Genomic DNA, 24,772 nt, shown 5'->3' with positions numbered 1-24,772 from the left:
ATGGATATCCAAAAGTTTCCATCCATTATAATTCTTTCAACTTTCCTTATATTTCTGTTCATGGTGGTGAAGAGGGTGAGATCAAAACCCTTAAGTTCTAACTTAAAATTGCCTCCAGGTCCATGGAAACTTCCTCTTATTGGTAATTTGCACAACATGTTAGGCCTAGTGCCAGTAGCGCATCGTACACTCGCAAATTTAGTCAAGAAATATGGACCCCTGATGCAGTTGCAACTTGGTGAAGTTCCTATACTTGTTGTTTCTTCCCCAACTGTCGCCAAACAGATTGTGAAGAACCATGACTTCATTTTCGCAGACATGCCCGAATTCTATGCTGGGAAAATATTGTTTTATAATTCTACTGATCTTGCGGTCTCTCGATATGGTGATTACTGGAGGGACATGCGTAAGAATTTCGTCATGTATTTATTAAGTGCTAAACATATGCAATTGTTCCGACCACTAAGAGAGGAAGAGGTATCGAATATGATCAAAACCCTTTCTTTACAAGCCGGTGCACCTGTCAACCTAAGTAAACGAGTTACATCCATGTTCAGCACTATCACTTCAAGAGCAGCATTCCGTGATAGCAGCAAAGTTAGCGAAGATGACATTTCGATGATTGGTGAATCACTTACTTCGGTAGGAATGAGCATGGAAGATCTATTCCCTTCGTTAAAACTAATTCACTGTCTTGGTGGAGTGACATCAAGAATGTTGCGCTTACATCGAGAAACCGACAAGTTTTTAGAGGGTATTATCCAAGATCATAAAACGAGTAGGATTGGTAGAAAGGAATATGACAATGTGGCTAATTTAGAGGAGGATCTGTTATATGTACTTCTTCAACAGAGTGGCGAATCGTCATTAACAACATAAAATATTAAAGCAGCCATTTTGGTTCGTATAATTTAACCTTACTGGTTATTAGCACTAAAAAAAAATTGTGTAGCGCTTTTTAATTTTGTTCTTTGTTTGTTCTCTTTTTCGCAGGAAATTTTGATTGGAGGAACGTTTACGTCAGCTACTGCAATACTATGGGCGATGTCCCAGTTGCTACTAAACCAAAAGATAATGGAGAAGGTACAAACCGAAGTAAGACGGGTATTTAATGGGAAGAAACATACAGAAGATGTTGGATATTTACAAGGTTTGCCGCTACGCAGAGTTATACGGTGATCGACCTTACTTGTTGAAATCCCATTTTAGAAGAAGCCATGTCCAGCGGTCTTGATTAATTGTGATAATCAAGCAACTATTTATAATGTCTCTAACAAGACTTATAATGGAAAGTCAAAACATGCAAGTCTTAGACATCAAATGGTAAGACATACTCAAAAGAGGAGTAGTTGCAGTAAACTGTATTGAAACAAGTAAGAACTTGGTAGACCCATTTACAAAAAGTCTACCAAAGGCAGTGGTTTCAGTAAAGTGTAATGAAATGGGACTAAGGTCTGTGAATGAAGTTTGATCGCCCATAGCAGAAACCCAACCTATGTTTTGGAAAGGATAAACAAGGTTCAATGTGGTACCAACAAGTTATGGAGGTGATTATGGAGCACTAATACAAAACTTCATTTCTAATTAGTGCTGGTTTTCTGCAAGAAAACAGGATGAATGAAAATCCTTGATAAGTCTAACTTTTATCACAAGGTGTCTCGCAGAAATACCTTCGAGACTTACCTATATGAGTATGGAAATCAGGCCGTTTCCTAAGAGAAGAAGACCGTTCTCTAAAGAAGACTCATGAATCTAGGATTTAAGCACATGGCCATTAATGTGCGAGCTACAAAACACACTATTCTCAGAAATCAATATGTGTTGAAATTCCGGGTTTATCATTAGGGGTACTTGGTTCAAGACTAGTTTCACCACTGAACCTCGATAAGACTTTGAATTTCTTACACTAAGTGAAGGTTCAAATCCAAAAGATACCTATCATTTATGTATTGGTTTCAACGATGATGCTTATTTCCCAAACTAAGCGTGAACTACGTTGGCTTGATCCCGCTCAGGTACGTAGGCAGTCACTTTAGTATTGCAGCCACTCTGATTTAATTTTTTTTTTTTACTTTGTGTTTTTCTCATTTTTTGAAAATAGGGGGAGAATGTTGGATATTTTCAAGGTTTGCCGCTACGCCCCCTAGCAGAGTCCGAGACAGCGTCTCGTGGAAATTGTTTTTCTGGTTTTACTTTGTAAAACCTAGAAGTTTCCATTCAAAATTGAACAGACGCGTCTCTTCCCATAAGCCACCATTAATGGCTTTTGGAAGCGTCTGTTGGTGATGAAACGACACTACCAACATGCATGAATATCACTATAAGTAGCAAAGATGTTCTCCCATTCCAACATATCAAAAACAATCTGTTTTCTTCTTCTCTAAAAATCATCATCAGAACCTTATACAATGTGTTTCTTGGTCGGGTCAAGGAAGTACAATCCTTGAATTCGATTACGGTATAGGGCTTCATTGAATCCTGAAGGCATAATTCGAGAGACCGTTTGTACTCGCCAAATTTATTGGGAAATGTCGAATTATTGTCTAAAAGAATCGAAAGAGCCTTGAAGTCAGGGGTACACCATTTTCTGTTTCTGTTTTCATCCTCTTGTTTAACCCAAAATTTCCAACAGTTTTAGACAATAAATTTCTGACAATGGAGGGTGAATATTCAAATTCGAATGTAACTGCTCAATCTCTGCAAGTGATGAGACAAACCCTAACTCGATTGGAACGTTTTGATGGTGATAATTTTACTCGTTGGCAAGAGACTGTGAAATTTTTCCTGATCACCATCAAGTTGTGGTACAACTTGAAGACGGTTTGGATGAAATTCCTGCACCATCAGACAAAGACATTGATGATTTGAAGGCCAGAAGAAAGAAGCGTCAGGAAGATGATTTTATGTGTCGTGGTCATATCTTGAACGCCCTGGGAACTAGTGTTTACAATGCCCATCGAAGTATTTCGTCTGCAAACGAATTATGGACTACGCTTGAAAACAAATACAAGATTTCTGAAGCAAGCAATAAGAAATTCCTGATTTGCAACTTCATGGATTTTAAAATGGTTGACAGTAAGTCAATTATTTCCCAGGTCAGTGAACTTTTACTCATTGTTAATCATCTTAAGGATGCTGAAATTGAACTTGTTTCTGCTTTTATTGTCGGAGTCATTATTTATCATCTTCCTCCTTCTTGGAATGGTTATAAGAAGAAACTTAAGCATGCTGAGACTGACTATGATTTAGAAGGTTTACAGCGTCATCTTCGTATAGAAGAAGACTCTTGTAAACGATAAATTAAGGATATTCAGCAAACTGAGGATCATTCTAAGGTTAACAGTGTAGATTTTTCTAAGACACCAAATGCTTTGAAACCTAATAATGATACTTAGTTTAAGAAGCAACATCCCAACAAGAATAGTAAGAAGAAGGGGCCTTGCTTCTTATGTGATAAACCCGACCATATTTCTTGTGATTGTCGTCTCAAAAAGAAACAACAAGGACAGAAAAAGAAGGCAAATATGGTCGATGACAAACTTGTTATTGTAGTGCAAGCCGCCAACGCCGTTTCTAACAATGAGAGTGGATGGTGGTACGACAATGGTTCAACTGTCCATATAGCATCTTTACAAGACATATGAATCGGTTACTGGCGAAGGAAACGAAGTTGTCTCTGCAAACAACTTACACAGCAAAGTGATTGGAAAAGGCACTATTGATCTCTCCTTTACTTCAGGAAAGACTGTTACTCTTACTAATGTATTACATGTCCCTGACATTGTGAAAAACATTATTTCTGGAGACCTCGTTATGAAGGCCGGATTCAAGACGACTTATGAGTCTAATAAGTTTGTATTGTCCAAAAATGGTGTATTTGTTGGACAAGGATATGCTTGTAATGGGATGATTAAGCTTAATTTAATAAATAATGGTTCTTCTTATACTATTGACTCCATTGATATATGAAATGGTAGATTAGGACATATGAATTATGGTTCCCTTAGAAACATGAGAAAATTATGATTAATTTCTGATTGAAATTTTGATAATATCTCTAAGTGTGAAATATGTGTGCAAGCAAAAATACATAGAATTTCCTTTAAGTCTGTAGTTAGAAATTCTTCCTTGCTTGAATTAGTACATAGTGATGTTGGTGATTTAAAAAATCATGTGGCTCGTGGTGGAAACAAATACTATGTTACTTTTATTGATGATTGCACTAGATATGCTTATACTTACTTGATGAAATCTAAGGATGAAGTCTTTGATATGTTCAAAATATACAAAGCAGAAGTAGAGACACAATTAGGACAGAAAATTAAAATTTTACGTTCTGATCGTGGTGGTGAGTATTTTCCTAATGAATTTAAATTGTTTTGTCAAGAGCATGGTTTAATTCATCAATTTACTGCACCTTATACACCTCAACAAAATGGTATTGCGGAAAGGAAAAATAGAACGTTGGTTGAGATGGTTATTGCTATGCTTATTAGTTCTAATTTGCCTAATTCCTTGTGGGGTGAAGCTATGTTATCTGCATGCTATATTTTGAATAGATATCCTTTGAAAAAGAAGAATGTTTCTCCCTATGAATTGTGGTTTAATAGGAAACCAAATTTGAGAAGACTTAAAGTTTGGGGTTGCTTAGCATATGTTAGGAAGCCTGATGCTAAAAGACCTAAGTTAGGAAATAGGGCGTATAGATGTGCTTTTGTAGGTTATTCACTTAACAGTATTACTTACATATTTTTAATCCTTGACACTTTTGAGATTATAGAATCTGTAGATGTGGAATTTTTTGAGAACTTGAATAGGAATAGTTCCCAAATGCAACCCATAGAAAACCCGTTGTTACCTAGTCTAGAATATATAGAGACTAATAACAATGATGAACATTCTGCTCCTAACATAGTAGATATTTCTGAAAGTATAGAAGATATCGAACCCTAGAAGAAGTAAGAGAGCAAGGAAAGCGAAAAGCTTTGGTCCAGAATGGGTACAATATCTTGTAGAAGGTAGTAAGAATGAAATTCTTAGTATAACTAGATATGTAATGCATGTTGATGATGACCCTAAAACTTATGCTGAGGCAATGAGTTCCAGAGATGCTATTTTCTGGAAAGAGTCCATCAATGATGAAAAGCATTCACTTTTGTCTAATGGTACTTGGATATATTGTGATTTACCTCATGGCGTAAATCCTATAGGATGTAAATGGGTATTCAAGAGAAAAATGAATGCAGACGGTTCCATTGATAAGTTCAAAGCCAGACTAGTTGCTAAGGGTTATAAACAACGACATGGAATTGACTATTTTGATACATATGCTCCTGTTGCTCGCATCTCATCTATTCGTTGTTTAATTGCACTTGCCTCTACACAGAAGTTAATTATACATCAAATGGATGTCAAAACCGCCTTTCTAAATGGTGATTTAGAAGAAGAGATATATATGGAACAACCCGAAGGTTTCATATTGCCAGGCCAAGAAAAGAAGGTTTGCAAGTTGGTAAAATCTCTTTATGGATTGAAGCAAGCTCCCATGCAATGGCATGAGAAGTTTGACAAAGTAGCTTTGTCACATGGTTTTGTTGTAAATGATGCTGATAAATGTATCTATAGTAAGCATGATAGTTCTGGATGTGTGATTCTCTGTTTGTACGTTGATGATATGCTTATTTTTAGATCTGACATATCTCGTGTGGAAGAAACAAAGAAGTTTCTTAACTCTAACTTTGATATGAAGGACTTAGGGGAGGTTGATGTGATCTTGGGAATCAAAATCCTAAGAAAGGGAGATGAGTTGGTTTAAACCCAATCTCATTACATTGAGAATTTTCTCAAGAAGTATGGTCATTTTGATGACAAACCAGCCCCTACTCCTTTAGAACCTACTATAAAGTTAATGAAGAACACTGGGCGTACTCATGCACCACTTGAGTATTCTAGTATTATTGGAAGTCTTATGTATGATATGCATTGCACAAGACCGGACATAGCTCATGCCGTGGGATTGCTATGTCGTTTCTCAAGTAACCCAGGAGTTGAACATTGGAAAGCAGTTTCAAGAGTTTTGGCTTACTTGAAAGGAACCATTGACTATGGTTTGCATTATAACGGCTATCCCGCTGTATTAGAAGGATACAGTGATGCTACCTGGAACAATTTAGAATCCAAATCCAAGTCGATTGGTGGATGGATATTTACATTAGGAGGTGCTGCTGTGTCTTGGAGTTCCAAGAAGCAGACCTGTATTTCTGACTCAACAATGTTGTCAATATTGATAGCGTTAACTGATGCATGTAAGGAGGCGGAATGGCTTAGAAACTTACTTGTTGAAATCCCATTTTGGAAGAAGCCATGTCCAGCGGTCTTGATTAATTGTGATAATCAAGCAACTATTTATAATGTCTCTAACAAGACTTATAATGGAAAGTCAAGACATGCAAGTCTAAGACATCAAATGGTAAGACAAATACTCAAAAGAGGAGTAGTTGCAGTAAACTATATTGAAACAAGTAAGAACTTGGCAGACCCATTTACAAAAAGTCTACCAAAGGCAGTGGTTTCAGTAAAGTGTAATGAAATGAGACTAAGGTCTGTGAATGAAGTTTGATCGCCCATAGCAGAAACCCAACCTATGTTTTGGAAAGGATAAACAAGGTTCAATGTGGTACCAACAAGTTATGGAGGTGATTATGGAGCACTAATACAAAACTTCCCATTTCTAATTAGTGTTGGTTTTCTGCAAGAAAACATGATGGATGAAAATCCTTAATAAGTCTAACTTTTATCACAAGGTGTCTTGCAGAAATACCTTCGAGACTTACCTATATGAGTATGGAAATCAGGCCGTTTCCTAAGAGAAGAAGACCGTTCTCTAAAGAAGACTCATGAATCCAGGATTTAAGCACATGGCTATTAATGTGCGATCTACATAACACACTATTCTCAGAAATCAATATGTGTTGAAATTCCGGTTTTATCATTAGGGCTACTTGGTTCAAGACTAGTTTCACCACTGAACCTCGATAAGGCTTTGAATTTCTTACACTAAGTGAAGGTTCAAATCCAAAAGATACCTATCATTTATGTATTGGTTTCAACGATGATGCTTATTTCCCAAACTAAGCGTGAACTACGTTGGCTTGATCCCACTCGGGTACGTAGGAAGTCACTTTAGTGATGCAACCACTCTGATTTAAATTTTTCTTTTACTTTGTGTTTTTCTCATTTTTTGAAAATAGGGGGAGAATGTTGGATATTTTCAAGGTTTGCCGCTACGCCCCCTAGCAGAGTCCGAGACAGCGTCTCGTGGAATTTTTTTTCTGGCTTTACTTTGTAAAACCTAGAAGTTTCCATTCAAAATTGAACTGACGTGTCTCTTCCCATAAGCCACCATTAATGGCTTTTGGAAGCGTCTGTTGGTGATGAAACGACACTACCAGCATGGCTAGTGTTGAGCTAACACTTGCTCATTTACTATACCATTTTGATTGGAAGATCTCCCAAGGCCAAGACATTGACATGGAAGAGCGCTTTGGTGTGTCGGTTACTAGAAAACGTGATTTGATTCTGATTCCCATCCCTTTCGTTCCTGAATGATCTTGTCAATGGTATGTAGTTTTATTTCTTTATATATGTTTCATATGAGTTCCGAGTGTGTGCGCTGAAGTTGTTGTAAAAAAGAAGTTTGTAACCGAGTTTGTAATCCCTTTTATTCTGCTTCGCGACCAACAAATAAAAATCATGCATTCCCCAGTCATATACGTCATGTTCTGCTTTTTTGATCACATGTTCCTGTTATGGAATTGATTAGGATACGAGGGACCCAGAATTTCAGCTTTTTTAAAGCTACTTTACGGCAAAAAAATCTTTTGTTTTTGGATACTAGAATCTTCTACTATTTAACCATACATATTATAAGGGCTGATATATAAGGGCGGATACCAACATTACTGTTTACTCACGGTTTATAACGGCTGATACCAACATTACTAGGGATGATATCATCTCAAGATCTTAAGCGATCCTGACCGTTTGATCGACTAAATGGTATCAGTCCCCAATAATTCTGATATCAGCCCTTATAAATCATGCTCTTCCTTTGCTTTTCCATCATTCTTTATGCCAATTATTAAGGCACTAAGCCTCACCAATTTATCAACTTGTTGAGCATTAGATAAAGGAGTCCCTTGCTGGCTGGTGTTAAAAACTCTTCTTTAGATTCATATAAGCTGGTGTTAAAAAAGAACGATTTTTTAGGGATCATGGTTTTTCTGAGGGGACCATGGTTTTATTAGGTCACCTTCCCTATAGTTATAAGGGGTTTCCTAAAGCATTAAAATGACTAACCTACCCTTAACCTAATTTAATTTAAAACCAACCCAATAACCACCTATATATATATAACCACCACCTCCTCCCACCATCGCCGATTACCACCACCACCACCTCCGATTATCACCACCACCAACCACCGATTACCACCACCACCACCTCCGATTATCACCACCACCAACCACCGATTACCACCACCACCTCCGATTACCACCACCACCAACCACCACCACCACCACCACCACTATATATATATATAGCTTAATTTAAAACATTAACAAAGATATTCTCACAAACCCATTACTTGTCATTCGTTTTTGGTTGAATAAATGAGAAATAATCATTAAAATGAGTTGAAAATGGAAGTTGCGGAGAGGTTTAATGGAGGGTTTTTTTTTCAGAGAAAAGTTCGGTTATCACGATTTAATTTTTTCTTAACCGAACTCAGAGTTCGGTTGATTCGCAAAAAAATACTTTTAACCGAACTCCTTGTATTAGAACAACACAAGTCCATAAGTTCGGTTCCTTCGCAAAATAATGATATCACCGAACTTTAGTTTATGAAAATAATGAGAATTCCACAAGTTCGGTTCGTTCGCAAAATTTTAAGTTTTCTTTGTAACCGAACTCTACCTTTGAAACCTCGTAACCGAACTCTACCTAATTCGCCAAGAAATAAATTTCGTAGTAACCGAACGATTGCATATATGCATATATAAGCCCAGTTCGGTTGATTCGCAAAATATGTTGAAGTTTGCGAACCAACCAAACTTCTAACACTAGGTTACTTTTAACTTGCAGTTTGGTTGGGAAATTGGTCGCGTTGAAGTTTGCGAACTAACCGAACACACAAGATGTACCCAAATAAATTATTAAGTTCAAAGTTCGGTTACCTACCATTTTATCCTAGGTAACCGAACATTACACTGTACGACCAAAACCTCCATTAACGAGCGAGTTCGGTAACCTGCGTGTTTGGAAAACGTAACTGAACTACACTTTCAGGTGTATTCGGTTACATGTTTTTGACATATGGTAACCGAACTGGCTCAAATCTACATAAAAAATTTCATATTTTTTTTTAAAAGTTTGGAGCAATTCAACCAACATTATCTAAGTTTGAAGCCTACCTGGGTACCCAAATACCCTTCCTCCGGTTGTGGTTGTAAAATCCATCGTTTTTCATGTTTTCCTTCTTCATCTTCTCTAACTTTACTCTCTCAATAATTCTACTTCTTTAAAAAAAAACATCTGATTTTTTAATCTCACTAATTATCTTTAACTTAATCATCCCACTAATCATTACACTAACTATTATTAACACTAACTAATCATCACCCAAAATAAATCAGGAGGATAATTTAGGTATTAATATAAATATCTAGATAAAAATGACCTAAATTTACTTCTAATGTCTTTACCCAAAATAAAACCATGGTTCCCAAAAAAATCATGGTCCCAAAAAAATCTTTCTTAAAAAAGTCTTCTTTCTTTTTTTTAGGTTGGACGAGGAAAGCGATTAGCCCAATAGAATTTATTGGCCCAACCTAAAAAAAAGGGATGAAGGGCGCAGTAGCTGATTTGATTGCGAAAAACGCCATGTTGACGTGTTGGTCAAGTTTTTCGTCATGGACATGTTGGTCAAGTTTCTGACCTTTCTCAATGCTCTTCTCAATATGCTACGGCCGAACAAAGTTACGGTCGATATGCTTCCTTGAGTGTTGCCTGCCCCTTCGAGCTTTGGCCCTTATAAGGATAAGGTGACGTCTAACTCGAGCCCAGCTCCATCTTGTCCTGCCTGCACTCCTGAGTTAATGTTCCGGTACACTTTATGCATTTCCGTGAGTATTGACATCCATAACTATTTGATCTCTTCTCTTATTAGCAGTAACCCTACCTTAGCTTGATAGAATAACGATACCTAACAGTTCATTCAAATACTTGACGTTTACAAATAAACCGAAAACTGTCCGCTGAGTTCGTTTTCCCCTACCTATCTTCATATGTTGGATACGAACTGTTTAGTGTGTACCATGCACTACACCATTTTCAGGATTTTGTCACAGGCTATACCTGTTACTGATTGAATTTGTAACGGTTATAACTGTACTAAATAGGCCGTTATTAATAATTGTGATGTTGTTTTGTAACGGTATTATCTGTAACAATATCCAGATACAGTCACATATAAAAAGCGTAACAATAATTAATAGCCACAATTGACCTAATTTTATGATTGCGACACGTGTCATATTTGTCACATATATCTTAACGGTTTTAACTGTTACTCTTTATTTACAACAATTCTAATCACGTGGTACTTTTTGTTACATATACAGTAACACCTATAAGTGTGGCTATTGATTTGCAACAATATTTGTTGACGCGTGTTGTTTTTAAGAGGTTGACACGTTTTTTTTTAATTACATTTCTTGTTACAGCTAAACCCGTGACAATTCTTTAAGTCACAATTAAAAAAAAATGGGTAGCCCAGATTTTCATGGATCCGGGCTTCCAGTTTACAGGCCTGCGATACAGGTCACGATGATGGACCTGCACTCTCAGTTTACAGGCCTGAACTACAAATAAACCACAAACTACACAGATTCTACCATCATGCACCTGTATTTTCTAGTTTACAAACATGCAGTACAATTAAACCTGAAACACAACTGCAATCTATTCTCTTTCAATCCGCAATTCATACATATCACATCTACAATCCCTAACCTCACCATAACTTCAAAACATGGATAAAGTTCTCCAACCTCTTCATACATATTCCACACATACATTTTACACTGCAACTGCTCCAAAGACCACCATCATCTATCTTCTGATCCTTTGCCATGTGTAGGATCAAGCAAACACTCGTGAGCTGCAACCAAACAGAAACAAGCCCAACTTCAATAAGGACAACTGCAGATCAAGCAAACACCATAATTATTCTAACATACGCCAGGGTTAATAAGACATTCATAGCATCATTCACTAGAGCCATTACCCATCAACTGCGCTACCATTACTAAACTATAACAAGTATCACTATGTAAACCATATGAACATATTCAGAATGGAGAATTACTTGAGCGAAAGAGAACTATAGATCAGAAGCAAGAATGATGGTTAACTGCAGACTCATGTTAATGCTCTTCTCCTCTTACATACTCTCTTACAAACACTCGCAACATCTGATCCATTGCGCTAAACCACATCATGCCATTACAAGAGTGTGTTATTAGCACCTTTGAGAAAACTACCAATTGCACTAAACCACTCGGGAATTTCTGGTCATCGTGTAAGCACACAAATCCGAAGTGAAAGAAAACATACTTACTTAGTAACATCTATAATGCAGCATCATGTCATGTTTCATCCACACATATTCAAATTACAGAAGCAGTTAGTTAAGCCATCATTTGTTGCAACATAATTGGTGAGACCAACTTAGTTAAGAAAGACAATAAGAAAAGCTCTAACTCATGATGCTCACATTTTATGTTTCTTACATCAGAGACGATTATGGAAAGTAAGTACCTATGGGCCTGTCTGGATAAAAATGACATTGCAGCAGCTACTGTTAATTCAATAACCATCTACAATACCAATACTTGTACTCCACCAACTGCGTAACCTTCTACCTGGTAAGGAGGCGGAGATAAAAATACAATCAAACGTTCAAATCCAAGTGATCAAAGATAAATATAAGAGTATAATAAGGCTTACCTTTGGTATTACACATTTGCATTTTCGATGCTTGGACACCAACCTGTGACATCAGCCCAGCTTCAATGAATTCAGATTCAGTAATTCAGAAATAAAGAAAGACAGATCATATGGTAGTGCATGTAAAATAGTTATCATCCTTGTACAAAATAGATTCTCTCAAAACCATAACAGAACATCAATTTATGTGTATGACAAAGATATGTGAAACAGAGTTAAACGACTTACAAAAGATTGTAAAACACCTTTTATGGAAAAACGATATTTGACATTCATACTCTTGTGTCTAAGCCTCATGCCAACAGATACATTTTGCAAGATATACATCTCAAGAAGAGAATTATATATCTACAAATTAGTAATCTGACTTTCTTATATTGAGGAACTTCCCTCTGTGGTGCCACAATCGCTATATTTGTCTACTAACAGGCTGTTGTTGTATTCTCTCTATTCAAAATAATGTAACAGGTATATGGTAATGCGCTAGACCTAAAACATTGGCATCTAACTAATGTAAGAAACCCATAATAATATACTTGAAAAGAGAGGGATAAAGAGCACCACTTGCACAGAGTACATGTTGCAGTTCTGTTGCTTCTAAACCTTGCACTGCAGTTATGTCGCTTTACCAAGAACTGATTTGTTTAAATATTAATTTCCTAAGCCGCAACAACACACTCGTTTCAAGTTTACACCCGACATAAAGCCACTAGAAAAGAATCACTATTAAAGCTCAAATCTACAATTTCCTACAATGTCAAACCCAAGAGAAATGTTCAAAAGACAAGCTTTGGAACAAATGACAAGTAACATACCAGAAATTCTTTTAAGCTCATCAACAAAGGACAAGTTTACACCTAGCGTCTACCAGTTCTTTCTCTGTATATTTTTAGCTCATCAACATCTGAGAAATCTGACACCATACGTCAAAAGAGAAACAAAGCTAGTATATATAATATCTTCAGAATTATAAAAAAAAAACTCTGCACAATTTAAGAGTTCTCGCAAACATAAGAAATCCAGTCAGTCTTAGTTAAGATAGATTTTCCTTACATAAGTGGAATGAATATACACATGATTTTGCATTCGCATAAAAAAAAGAGCTTGGCACATTTGAGGGTTAATTCTAGTGTTGGTCGTAGTAAACCAGCACACTTAGGTTACCTACAGTTAAATCTATAGAATTTCAAGTAGCCAATGCATTTCTGAACAAGGATTAGAATGAGACGCCAAGAAACAGCCAGTTAGATTCAGAGAGCTATTCAACTGAGTATTGACCTGTGAACATATGCAAAGTTTTTCTCTCCTAGTAACACAAGTTACAGAGAGAATAAGATCAAATGCTTTGACCAAGTAAGTAGTAAAGAAAAGTACAAATACATAGAGAAGAAAAGCAACAATTTTGCTTGTGCAAATAGAGAAATAAAGGTAAAAAGCTAACAAAATCATTACTTCCACTAAGCTAACCAAGTTCAAATCTGAACCGAAATCAAAACCCCACCCCATGCTATCACAGTAAACCTATCACTTCCATAAATAAATGAGACTTCAAACCCAAAAAAAGACTATCAAAACTTTACCAAAATCAAGAATTAAACAAAATAAAATCCAACTCAAGAATCATTGAGGAACCGTAAATCAACATACTAATCTCAACCCGTAACTTAAAATAGTAGAACAAACCCCCAATTCGATGATTGTGAGAGAGATTTACATTTTTTTTCAACACGGAGTTTTCAGATCTGTGAACCCAAGGTCTTGACCTTAAGCTCAATAATACTTTCTCCTGCAGCTGAGGTTATAGTGGCTTCTTGAGCAGCTTTCTTCTGTCATACTACTAGGCTATCACAATAAAACACAAAGCATCAGATATTCAATAGTGTATGTCTTGTCACCTACACATCCAAAACCAAAAAAAAAAAATCAGATTTAACCTTTCAATAATGTGATTCAGTCTCTTGAGAACAAGTAACCTTGATCCCGAGCTTCCAAACCTTTCAAGAACTTGGGCATCACCTACAAAATCATACAAACCAAAGTAGTCCCCGTTTTCACCATAGAGAAACCATTAATCTGTAACCCTAAATCTAACAAAACAAACCCCTAATCTGTAACCCTAAATCCAACAGAACAAACCCCCCTAATATGTAACCTTAAAACAACAATTGAGTAACCATCTTCAGCAAAGAATACCGCATCAGCAACACTGCAATCAAAACAATTGGATCTTCAATTCAAAAATCAGTAGAGAAAAAATATACAGAGAGACGGGGATTAAAGAATTTACCTTTCGATTTGTTTTCTCATCTTTGTCGTCGTGATTTACTGTAGATTAAGAAAATGATCTAAGATTTTCTTCTTTGTTATCATCAGTGGATTCTTGAATCTTATTGTTATTAAATTGGACAGTGATTCAGTGAATGAAGAAGAAGAAGATTGTAAAAAAGAGTTCCGCCGCTGAGGAGGAAAGAGAAAGGAGAGAAGAGGGAGAAAGGAAAGGAAGAGAAGATTGACATGAAATGAAGGAATGTATTAGGGTTAGTTTTTAGTGCGTGGTGAACGTGTGCGATGTGCATGTGCTGAATTAGTGTAGAACTTTTGACAGGTCAGCGATCCATATGACCTTTTCAGTTTCTGTTGTGCTTATCATTGGATCAATGCATAATGGATGGCTAGAGATGCACAAGTTGATGGTGAGCGAGAAGCATAGACTAAAAGATGTTTATGTTTGAGCGAGGGAATGACCGGTTGAAAATGAAATGGTTTTCACTCGGGCTATGTATAGTTATCGTCAAACCTTTAAACCGGACCAGACCGTTTAAGTATAATTGTCAATCTTATCTAATATTTTGGGATAATTTTAATTTTATCTGAGTTTCTCATTCGGATGAACTGGAGACGAAATATATCATATTTGAACATACCATGTTCGAAGATTACTAAAGTTAGAGTTCAATTTCTCGTTCGGATGAACTGAAGACGAAATATATCAGAATTGAACATCACGGGTTCAAAGATTACTAGAGTTTGACCTGAGTTTCTCGTACGGATGAACTGAAGACGAGATATATATTATTCGAACATCACAAGTTCAAAGATTGCTAGAGTTAAACCTGAGTTTCTCGTTCGGATGTACGGAAAACGAAATATATCAGATTACTAGAATTAGACATGAGTTTCTCGTTCGGATGAACTGAAGACGAAATATATCAGATTCGAACATCACAGGTTCAAAGATTACTAGAGTTTGATCTGAGTTTCTCGTTCGGATGAACTGAAGACGAGATATATATTATTCGAACATCACTGGTTCAAAGATTGCTAGAGTTAAACCTGAGTTTCTCGTTCGGATGAACTGAAGACGAAATATATCAGATTACTAGAATTAGACATGAGTTTCTCGGTCGGATGAACTGAAGACGAAATATATCAGATTCGAACATCACAGGTTCAAAGATTGCTAGAGTTAGACCTAAGTTTCTCGTTCGGATGAGCTGAAGATGAAATATATCAGATTCGAACATCACAGGTTCAAAGATTGCTAGAATTAGACATGAGTTTCTCTATCGGATGAACTGAAGACGAAATATATCATATTCGAACATCACGGGTTCAAAGATAGCTAGAGTTAGACCTGAGTTTCTCGTTTGGATGAACTGAAGACGAAATATATATCAGATTCGAACGTCACAGGTTCAAAGATTGCTAGAGTTAAACCTGAGTTTCTCGTTCGGATGAACTGAAGACGAAATATATCAAATTACTAGAGTTAGGCATGAGTTTCTCGGTCGGATGAACTGAAGACGAAATATATCAGATTCGAACATCGCTGGTTCAAAGATTGCTAGAGATAAACCTGAGTTTCTCGATCGGATGAACGAAAGACGAAATATATCATATTCGAACATCACAGGTTCAAAGATTGCTAGAATTAGACCTGAGTTTCTCGATCGGATGACCTGAAGACGAAATATATCAGATTCGAACATCACAGGTTCAAAGATTGCTAGAGTTAGACCTGAGTTTCTCGTTCGGATGAACTGAAGACGAAATATATCAGATTCGAACATCACAGGTTCAAAGATTATTAGAGTTGGACCTGAGTTTCTCATTCGGGTGAACTGAAGATGAAATTTATCAGATTTGAACATCCCGAGTTCAAAGATTACCAGAGTTAAAACTGAGTTTTATGATTCGGATGAACATCAATTACTAGAGTTAGACCTGAGTTTCAAACTATAGTAACCTGTAACATCAGAATTGAACATCACAGGTTCAAAGATTACTAGAGTGAAAATGACCAGATTACCCTTATCGGAAATAAGTAAAGTAAATATTACATATTAAGAAAATGACCATATTACCCTTATCGGAAATAAGTAAAGTAAATAGTACAAATAATGAAAATGACCATATTACCCTTACTAGAAATTAGTGCAATAAATATCATGGAGATAGTGAAAATGACCATATTACCCTTATCGGAAATAAGTGAAATAAATATTACAGATAATGAAAATGACCATATTACCCTTACTAGAAATAAGTGCAATAAATATCACACAAACAGTAAAAATGACCGTATTACCCTTACTAGGAATTAGTGCAAAAAATATCATGGAGACAGTTAAAATGACCATACTACCCTTATCGGAAATAAGTAAAGTAAATATTACAGATTGTGAAAATGATCATATTACCCTTACTAGAAATAAGTCAATAAATATCACAAAGACAGTGAAAATGACCAAACTACCCTTATCAAAAATATGTAAAGTAAATATTATGGACTGTGAAAATGACTATTTTACCCTTACTGGAAGTAAGTGCAATAAATATTATGGAGCCCGTCAAAATGACCAAACTACCCTTATTAGAAATAAGTGCAATAAATATCACACAAAGGGTGAAAATGACTATACTACTCTTACTGGAAATTAGTGACATAAATATTATGGAGACTGTGAAAATGACCAGTCTACCCTTATCAAAAATAAGTAAATTAAATATTACAGACTGTGAAAATGACTATTTTACCCTTACTGAAAATTAGTGAAATAAATATTATGGAGACTGTCAAAATGACCAGACTATCCTTATCGGAAATAAGTAAAGTGAATATCACAGACTGTGAAAATGACCATATTACCCTTAATGGAAATTAGTGCAATACTGTGAAAATGACCAGACTACCCTTATTAAAATAAGTAAAGTAAATATTACAGACTGTGAAAAATGACTATTTTGCCCTTATCGGAAATAAGTGCAATAAATATAATGGAGACTCTCAAAATGACCAGACTATCCTTATCGGAAATAAAGTGAATATTATAGACAATGAAAATGACCATACTACCCTTACTGGAAATAAGTGTAATAAATATTATGGAGACTGTGAAAATGACCAGACCACCCTTTTCGGATATGAGTAAAGTAAATATTACAGTCTGTGAAAATCACCATTTTACCCTTAGGGGAAATAAGTGCAATAAATGTTATGGAGACTGTGAAAATGACCAGACTACACTTATTGGAAATAAGTAAAGTAAATATCATTGACAGTGAAAATGACCAAATTACCCTTACTAGAAATTAGTGCAATAAATATAACGGTGACAAAGAAAATGACCAGACTACCCTTATCGGAAATAAGTTAAGTAAATATTATAGAATGTGAAAATGACCATTTTACCCTGACCGGAAAATGACCATTTTACCTGTACGGCCGTAAGGGTAAAATGGTCATTTTCACTATCTCCATAATATTTACTGCACTTATTTCCTATAAGGGTAATATGGTCATTTTCACAATATATAATATTTACTTTACTTATTTACGATAACGATAGTCTAGTCATTTTCACAGTCACCATAATATTTATTGCACTAATTTCCATTAAGGGTAATATGGTCATTTTCACAGATTGTAATATTTACCTTACTTATTTCCGATAAGGATAGTCTGGTCATTTTCACAGTCTCCATAATATTTATTGCACTAATTTCCATCAAGGGTAATATGCTCATTTTCATAGTTTGTAATATTTACTTTACTTATTTCCGAATAAGGGTAGTTTGGTTATTTTCACGGTCTCCATTACATTTATTAACCTTACTTCCAGTAGGGTAAAATGGTCATTTTCACAGACTATAATATTTACTTGACTTATTTTTGATAAGGGAAGTTTGGTCATTTTACAATCTCCATGATGTTTATTGCATTAATTTCTAGTAAGGGTAATATGGTCATTTTCACAGTCTGAAATATTAACTTTACTTATTTCTAATAAGGGTAGTCTGGTCTTTTTGACCCTCTCAATAATATTTATTGCAGTAATTTCCAGTAAGGGTAATATGCTCATTTTCACAGTCTGTAATATTTACTGTACTTATTTCCAATAACTGGTCATTTTCACAGTCTCCATAATATTTATTGCATATGTTTCCAATAAGGGTAAAGTGATCATTTTTATAGTCTGTAATATTTACTTTACTTATTTTTGATAAGGGTAGGTTGGTAATTTTCATAGTCTCCTTGATATTTATTGCACTTATTTCCAGTAAGGGTAATATGATCACTTTCAGTATGTAAACTTTACTTATTTTTGATAAGGGTAGTTTGGTCGTTTTCAAAGTCTCCATGATATTTATTGCATTTATTTCCAGTAAGGGTAATATGGTCAACTTCACAGTCTGTAATATTTACTTTACTTATTTCTGATAAAGGTAGTCTGGTCATTTTCATAGTCTCCAAAATATTTATTACACTTATTTCCAGTAAGGGTAAAATAGTCATTTTAATAGTATGTAATATTTGCTTTACTTATTTCTAATAAGGGTAGTTTGGTCATTTTCGTAGTCTCCATGAAATTTATTGCATTTATTTCTAGAAAGGGTAATAATTATTTTCATAGTCTCCATGATATTTATTGCACTTATTTCTAGTAAGGGTAATATGGTCATTGTCACAATAAGGGTAATATGGTCGTTTTCAAAATGTGTAATAGTTCCTTTACTTTTTTCCGATAAGGGTAGTCTGGTCATTTTCACAGTCTCCATAATATTTATTGCACTTATTTCCAGTAAGGGTAAAATGGTCATTTTCACAGTATGTAATATTTTCTTTACTTATTTCTTATAAGGGTTGTATGGTTGTTTTCACAGTCTGTAATATTTAATTTACTTATTTCCGATAGGGGTAGTCTGGTCATTTTCACAGTTTCCATAATATTTATTGCATTAATTTCCATTAGGGGTAATATGGTCATTTTCACAGTCTGTAATATTTACTTCACCTATTTCTGATAAGGGTAGTCTGGTCATTTTCACAGTCTGCATAATATTTTGTTGCACTTTTTTCCATTAAGGGTAATATGGTCATTTTAACAGTATGTAATATTTACTTTACTTATTTCCGATAAGGGTAGTCTGGTCATATTCACAATCTTCGGAATTTTTATTGCACTTATTCCGATAAGGGTAGTCTGGTAATTTTCACTGTCTTCGGAAGAAGCAGATATGTCAAAGTCAAATTTCTATAACGTCATGACTTGGTGACTTGGTCTTGATCTTGTTTTCTAATTTTAAGAAAATTAAAAAGAAAAAGAAAAATGTATTTTGATTTATAGAAATGAAATATAATTGTTAGTTTGTACAAATGTGGGAAAATTAGTGACAAGTAAAATTCAAAGTGTCATAATTTTGGGGTTGTTTTAGATGTGGTGAAATATTTGGGTGGAATCATCACTTTGAATTATAATTGTGATTGTCTGTAAAATTGTCAACAAATATTATTGTGACTAATAAAAAAATTTAATATTCCTAATTATTATCACGAATACATAATTTAATAACAGTTATAATTGTTGCAGGACTTATCACAGGTGTATCTGTGACTGAAAGATAAACTGTGACAGGTTGTATTGTTACAAAATCCTGATTTTGGTGTAGTGATGGATTAAAAAAAAAGGGTAAAACCCCGGCAGTTGCTGATCCTTGTAAAAAATTCCAAAAGCAACGGTTGACACTTTTTGCAACGTATTTGTATCTTTTTTACCTCCACAGTAAACTTTTCACAGCGTCATAACTCAATGATGGAAATTGAAAATCGCCGTTGACAAGCCAAATGAATCCAGTATCCCGAGCGCTACAACTTCAGACGAGCCAAGATTAGGCCAAACAAAGAAGAACCGTAAGGAAAAAAAAAAAAAAAAAAGACACTAGCAACACCTCTACCCTAGATATAAGCCAGGTCCGGAATTTTTTCGTCGCCGAGTTCCTTTTTCCCCTACGTAGCTTCATATTTTGGATAAGAACTGTTCACCGAACAGGGACTTAAAAAATGGGTAAAACTCCAATATTTACAAGCAACATTTGACACTTTTTTACCCCCACAGTGCACTTTTCACAATGTTTTTTTAAACAAGCCCTCTTAGAGCGTCCACAATGGTGCGAGTATAACTAAAGACCAAAGACTAAAAAAAAAGACCAAATTTGGGTTTAGTCTGTCCTGTGGCGTAGCGGGTGACGAGTAAATTTGGTCGCGCGTTGATATAAAGTCCGCTTCATCGTCCAGCGTAGATAAAAATTACGCCTGGCATGGGACGTTGATAAAGATAACGCCTGGTATGGGGCGTTGATAAAGATAACGCCTGGTATGGGGCGTGAACTATAGCAACGTCTGTGTGGGACGGAGATTATATGTTCGCCCGGGTTCAAAAATAAAAAAAAAAAAATAAAAAAAAATGGGGCGTTGATAAAGACAACGCCCCAAACAAATTTCCTAAAGTTTTAAAACTTTAGGCGTTGACTATATAAACGCCTCTCTTCAGGCGTTAAGAATATAAACGCCTGTTGCCCGCGTTAACTTTACGTACGCCCGACGGGGCGTACATTTAACCAACGCCCCATCCAGGCGTACATTTTACCAACGCCTGTTCGTTGGGCGTTAACTATACGAGTGCCTGATGAGTGGCGTAGACTATATCAACGTCCGTGGTGTAGGCGGAGATTATATAAACGCCTGACTATATTTTGGTTTGGTCTTGGTCGTCGACCAAATTTGGTCTGGTTTTTACTCTTTGATCAAATTTTGATCGATAGTCCATCCCACTGCGCCAGCCCACTGGACCAAATATTTGGGTTTACTAGTCCATTGCAGTTGCTCTTAGAGTCCAGTTGACTAATCAAGGATGGAAATTGAAAATCTTACTTCACAAGCCAATTGAATCCAATTTACCAGTCAAGGACGTGAGTACATTCCTACTGGACTCATACTGCACCACTCAAATATAGTACTGTTGACTTGGTCAATTTTTTGGAGCACACTCTTAGTGCACTTGAAAAATTGTTCCTATTGCGTTCGTCATGCAGTCATATACGCTATCATTCAGAGCCTAGTTAGTAATTCGGGATTCGGCAAACGCACGGAACGGCAAACGTACGAGTATTATACGGTTTTGTAAAATCCAGATTCGGTCCAAAATTCGGTCAACGGGACGTGATTAGTCAGTAATTCGGAACGGCATACGTACGTGTATAATTCGATTTATAAATGTGAGTTCGGCTCTGAAAATTCGGTATCTATATATAACAAATAATTTGTATTTATAAGGTCATAGACCAATTTTTATGCATATGTGTGAGTTATTTAAAGAAAAAATAAACTTAATATGATGATATTAATAATATATACAACATTAGTTATCCAAGAGGACGTCATATGGTGGTTTAATTTAGATGTTTGGTTAGTGAGTTTGAGATCTCTCTCACCTTCACCTTCAAATCTCTTCAGTCGTTTTTGTTTTATAAAAATTACAACACGTCTAATATTCGGTCGTGTATGCTCGGGAGGAAGTAAAGCCCAGAAAGTGGAATCTTTGAAAAGTAAAAGCTAAAGAATTTATGGCGAATTAAGCAGACGTATCATTCGGGATACGTAAAATTCGTGAACGATTCGCGAATAATCCGGGAATGCCACATAATATGCGACTTGGGTTCGGAATTACAAACGTACGCGAATAAAACGGTAAAATTCGTGATACAGAAAAATTCGTGAATGATTCGCGAATCATTCGCGAACTTACTAACTAGGATTCAGAGACATACATAAAGGGTATGACATACGTAGAGGGTATTTTATTAGTTACATTTTTCCCTTTTAGTCGTACGTTTTTGTTTTGGAGTTGACCAGGACTTTGGGTGACGCAAAATTTCACCCTTTTTAAAGTCCCTTTGCGGTAAAAATCTCTTTGATTGGATACTTGAATCAATCTTCAGTCTAGCCATCTCAATGTCTTTTCTGGTCTTGGTTTGGCGTTCTACGTTTTCACCATACATATTGTTGGCATCATTTGCTTCTCCATCATCTTTTATGCACCAACTCTAAGCTTCACCAATCTGTCAACTTGTTTAGCTGGCTGGTGTTAAAAACTCTTTAGATTTTTATAAGCTGGTGGATGAGAGAGTGTCGACTGTTAAGTAATTGACCAGAGCCATGGAACCTTCTTAGCCATTTAATTACCAGGTGTTAATAATTGACCAGCTGTTGGGATACAGGTATCTGTAGATAATGTCTACTATATAAATTGTTACGTCGAAGATATAAATTGTGATATAGAACAACAACATTAGCAGCATTAGCATTTTCCTCAAATCACTAATTCTGCAGTGATGAATTCGGGTAATGGAAATGCAGTTCACCACCCTAGTGCTAATGGAAACAAAAAAAATGTGTTTAAGATCTTTGTCGGATACGATTCACGTGAAGATCTTGCTTATGAGGTTTGTAAGCGCTCGATCTTGAAACGAGCTTCAATTCCTGTTGAAGTAATTCCTATTAAGCAATCAGATCTAAGGAGCAGCGGTTTGTACTGGCGCGAAAGAGGTCCAACTGAAAGCACAGAATTCTCATTCTCTCGTTTCTTGGCACCGTATCTCGCAAATTATCAAGGATGGGCGATGTTTGTCGACTGTGATTTTCTGTATACTTCCGATATTAAAGAACTAACTGAGCTTATCGATGATAGGTACGCGCTAATGTGTGTGCAACATGATTATACCCCAAAGGAAAGTAGTAAAATGGATGGAGTTGCTCAAACTGTATACCCAAGAAAGAACTGGTCTTCAATGGTTTTGTATAATTGTGGTCATCCAAAAAATAAGATTTTGACGCCTGAATTAGTGAATACCCAAACAGGTGCTTTTCTTCATCGTTTCACGTGGCTTGAAGATAGTGAAATTGGATCCCTCCCATTTATTTGGAACTTTCTGGTGGGTCATAACAAGGTCGATGAGAATGATCCTTCCACACAACCAAAAGGTATACATTATACTTCTGGTGGACCTTGGTTTGAGATGTACAAGAATTGCGAATTTGCGGATGTTTGGTTGACTGAAATGGAAGCCTATTACAAGGAGACAAACCAAGTTTGAATATATGAAATCTGCAGTTCTACTTCTGTATGCTGGCAAAGGCGATCGTGTTCTTTTCTTCGAATCCCGTTCTATTAGATTGAATAAATGTCTGTCTAGGACTGCAGAATTTTATACAATATTACGATATAATAAAATCAAGCACATGGAAATGGTGCTGCATGAGTTTACATTTTTAATTATTGGCGTACCAAAGAGATTTTTTTTCTTTTTTTTCTTTTTTGTATGAGACGATTAAAACTTATGAAGCGATTTGACCGATTAAACATGTCATGACACTTGCAGAATCTTGGTTTACCGAAACGTACTAGTCTTAAAATTGAGCAAAACTGAAACGAGTTCCATGAAAACTCCAATTTACCAGATTCAAACTGAGTTGCATTATAAGGAAAATTGGTGTATGCTCTGGCCAGCTTCTTTATTTTAAGGAATCTTGTGTTTACTTTAGCAATAAGGCTTCCAAAGATTTAGCTAAAGCTTTAAATATGAATATGTTAGTGATTCTGATATCTATCTAGGTGTCCCAAATGGGTTGTTTCAAAATACCCAAACCTTATTTATGAGCCAGTGCATGTTACTGGAAACAAAACTTTAGAAGGTAACAATACAACTCCCTTGAGATCTCATTTTCGGGTCTCATTTCCATTTTGGTATTTACTTGGAGTATATCCTAGGAGGTTCCATTCTCAACTCTCAGTTAAATGCTTCCACCTTGTTCGTATTTTTTTATTAACTCCATTAATTGACAACCAAACCTCCAATACTACATAAATCATAAAATAACTTAAAATTAATGGCCAACGTTATTGCCTATTAGCCGGTGATCAGATGGTTAGTTTTTCACAATTGTAAAGTCTTCGTAGACAAATTTGGACTTGTTGAAGATAATGGAATCATGGAATTTCAAAGTTGGAACCATAATATCAGATTCAGATGAAAAATCCATTACATCCAGCCCCACTCATGGATCGTTGATAACTCACCACTAAATTGATCAAAAACATCGGCATCGACTTTATCACATGTCGTTTCTTCTACTTTGCACACTTTAGCATCAGCTTTATGTCTTAAAAATGATTTGAAAAAATTGTTTACAGATCAGAAAACGATTTTAGATTTTTTCGAAACTGTTGTTGTTGTTTACTTCGTTTGTTGTTGTTGTTGTTGCGGGCGTCGAGTCGTCGACAGTCGGATAAATGAGGCATAGATTGAGACCTTGCAGAAGAGACAATTGCTGAATCAAGTTGACGTCGGAAGGAGTGGAGCTCAA

At 35.8% G+C, this 24,772-nt stretch overlaps 2 protein-coding genes and 1 long non-coding RNA gene across 5 annotated transcripts; 2 read left to right on the top strand and 1 right to left on the bottom strand.

Annotated features, from left to right (window-relative positions):
• Positions 1 to 773, top strand: LOC113325299 (cytochrome P450 71D9-like). The gene is made up of 2 exons (XM_026573499.1): positions 1 to 642; positions 714 to 773. Exons 1-2 carry the CDS (start codon positions 1 to 3, stop codon positions 771 to 773), a joined length of 702 nt encoding a protein of 233 aa, XP_026429284.1.
• A 10,041-nt stretch (positions 774 to 10,814) lies between these two features.
• LOC113323889 lies at positions 10,815 to 14,581 on the bottom strand. Of its 3 annotated transcripts, XR_003347900.1 has the most exons (7): positions 14,357 to 14,581; positions 14,004 to 14,275; positions 13,784 to 13,911; positions 12,885 to 12,973; positions 12,070 to 12,112; positions 11,881 to 11,984; positions 10,815 to 11,221 (listed from the first exon to the last, which is right to left on the bottom strand). It is a non-coding gene; the product is annotated as an uncharacterized LOC113323889 (long non-coding RNA). The 3 variants fall into 3 exon arrangements; XR_003347899.1 differs by lacking the exon at positions 12,885 to 12,973 and having other exon boundaries at positions 10,815 to 11,262; XR_003347898.1 differs by lacking the exon at positions 12,885 to 12,973.
• Positions 14,582 to 22,673: 8,092 nt separating this feature from the next.
• LOC113320941 (protein CDI-like) lies at positions 22,674 to 23,775 on the top strand. The gene has a single exon (XM_026568843.1). The coding sequence runs from the start codon at positions 22,741 to 22,743 to the stop codon at positions 23,500 to 23,502; it is 762 nt and encodes a 253-aa protein (XP_026424628.1). The 5' UTR covers positions 22,674 to 22,740; the 3' UTR covers positions 23,503 to 23,775.
• Positions 23,776 to 24,772: the final 997 nt, after the last annotated feature.

This window comes from Papaver somniferum, chromosome 11 (assembly GCF_003573695.1).
Source record: "Papaver somniferum cultivar HN1 chromosome 11, ASM357369v1, whole genome shotgun sequence".
Taxonomy (NCBI): Eukaryota; Viridiplantae; Streptophyta; class Magnoliopsida; order Ranunculales; family Papaveraceae; genus Papaver; species Papaver somniferum.
This window is presented reverse-complemented; position numbering and strand designations above follow the sequence as displayed.

What these genes read in the sequence shown, in the direction of transcription:
- LOC113320941 (XM_026568843.1), top strand. Translation starts at nt 22,741, where the DNA reads ATGAATTCGGGTAATGGAAATGCAGTTCACCACCCTAGTGCTAATGGA.
- LOC113325299 (XM_026573499.1), top strand. Translation starts at nt 1, where the DNA reads ATGGATATCCAAAAGTTTCCATCCATTATAATTCTTTCAACTTTCCTT. An exon ending in TTGGTGAATCACTTACTTCG is followed by an intron (nt 643 to 713) that starts GTAGGAATGAGC and finishes AGTGACATCAAG; the next exon opens with AATGTTGCGCTTACATCGAG.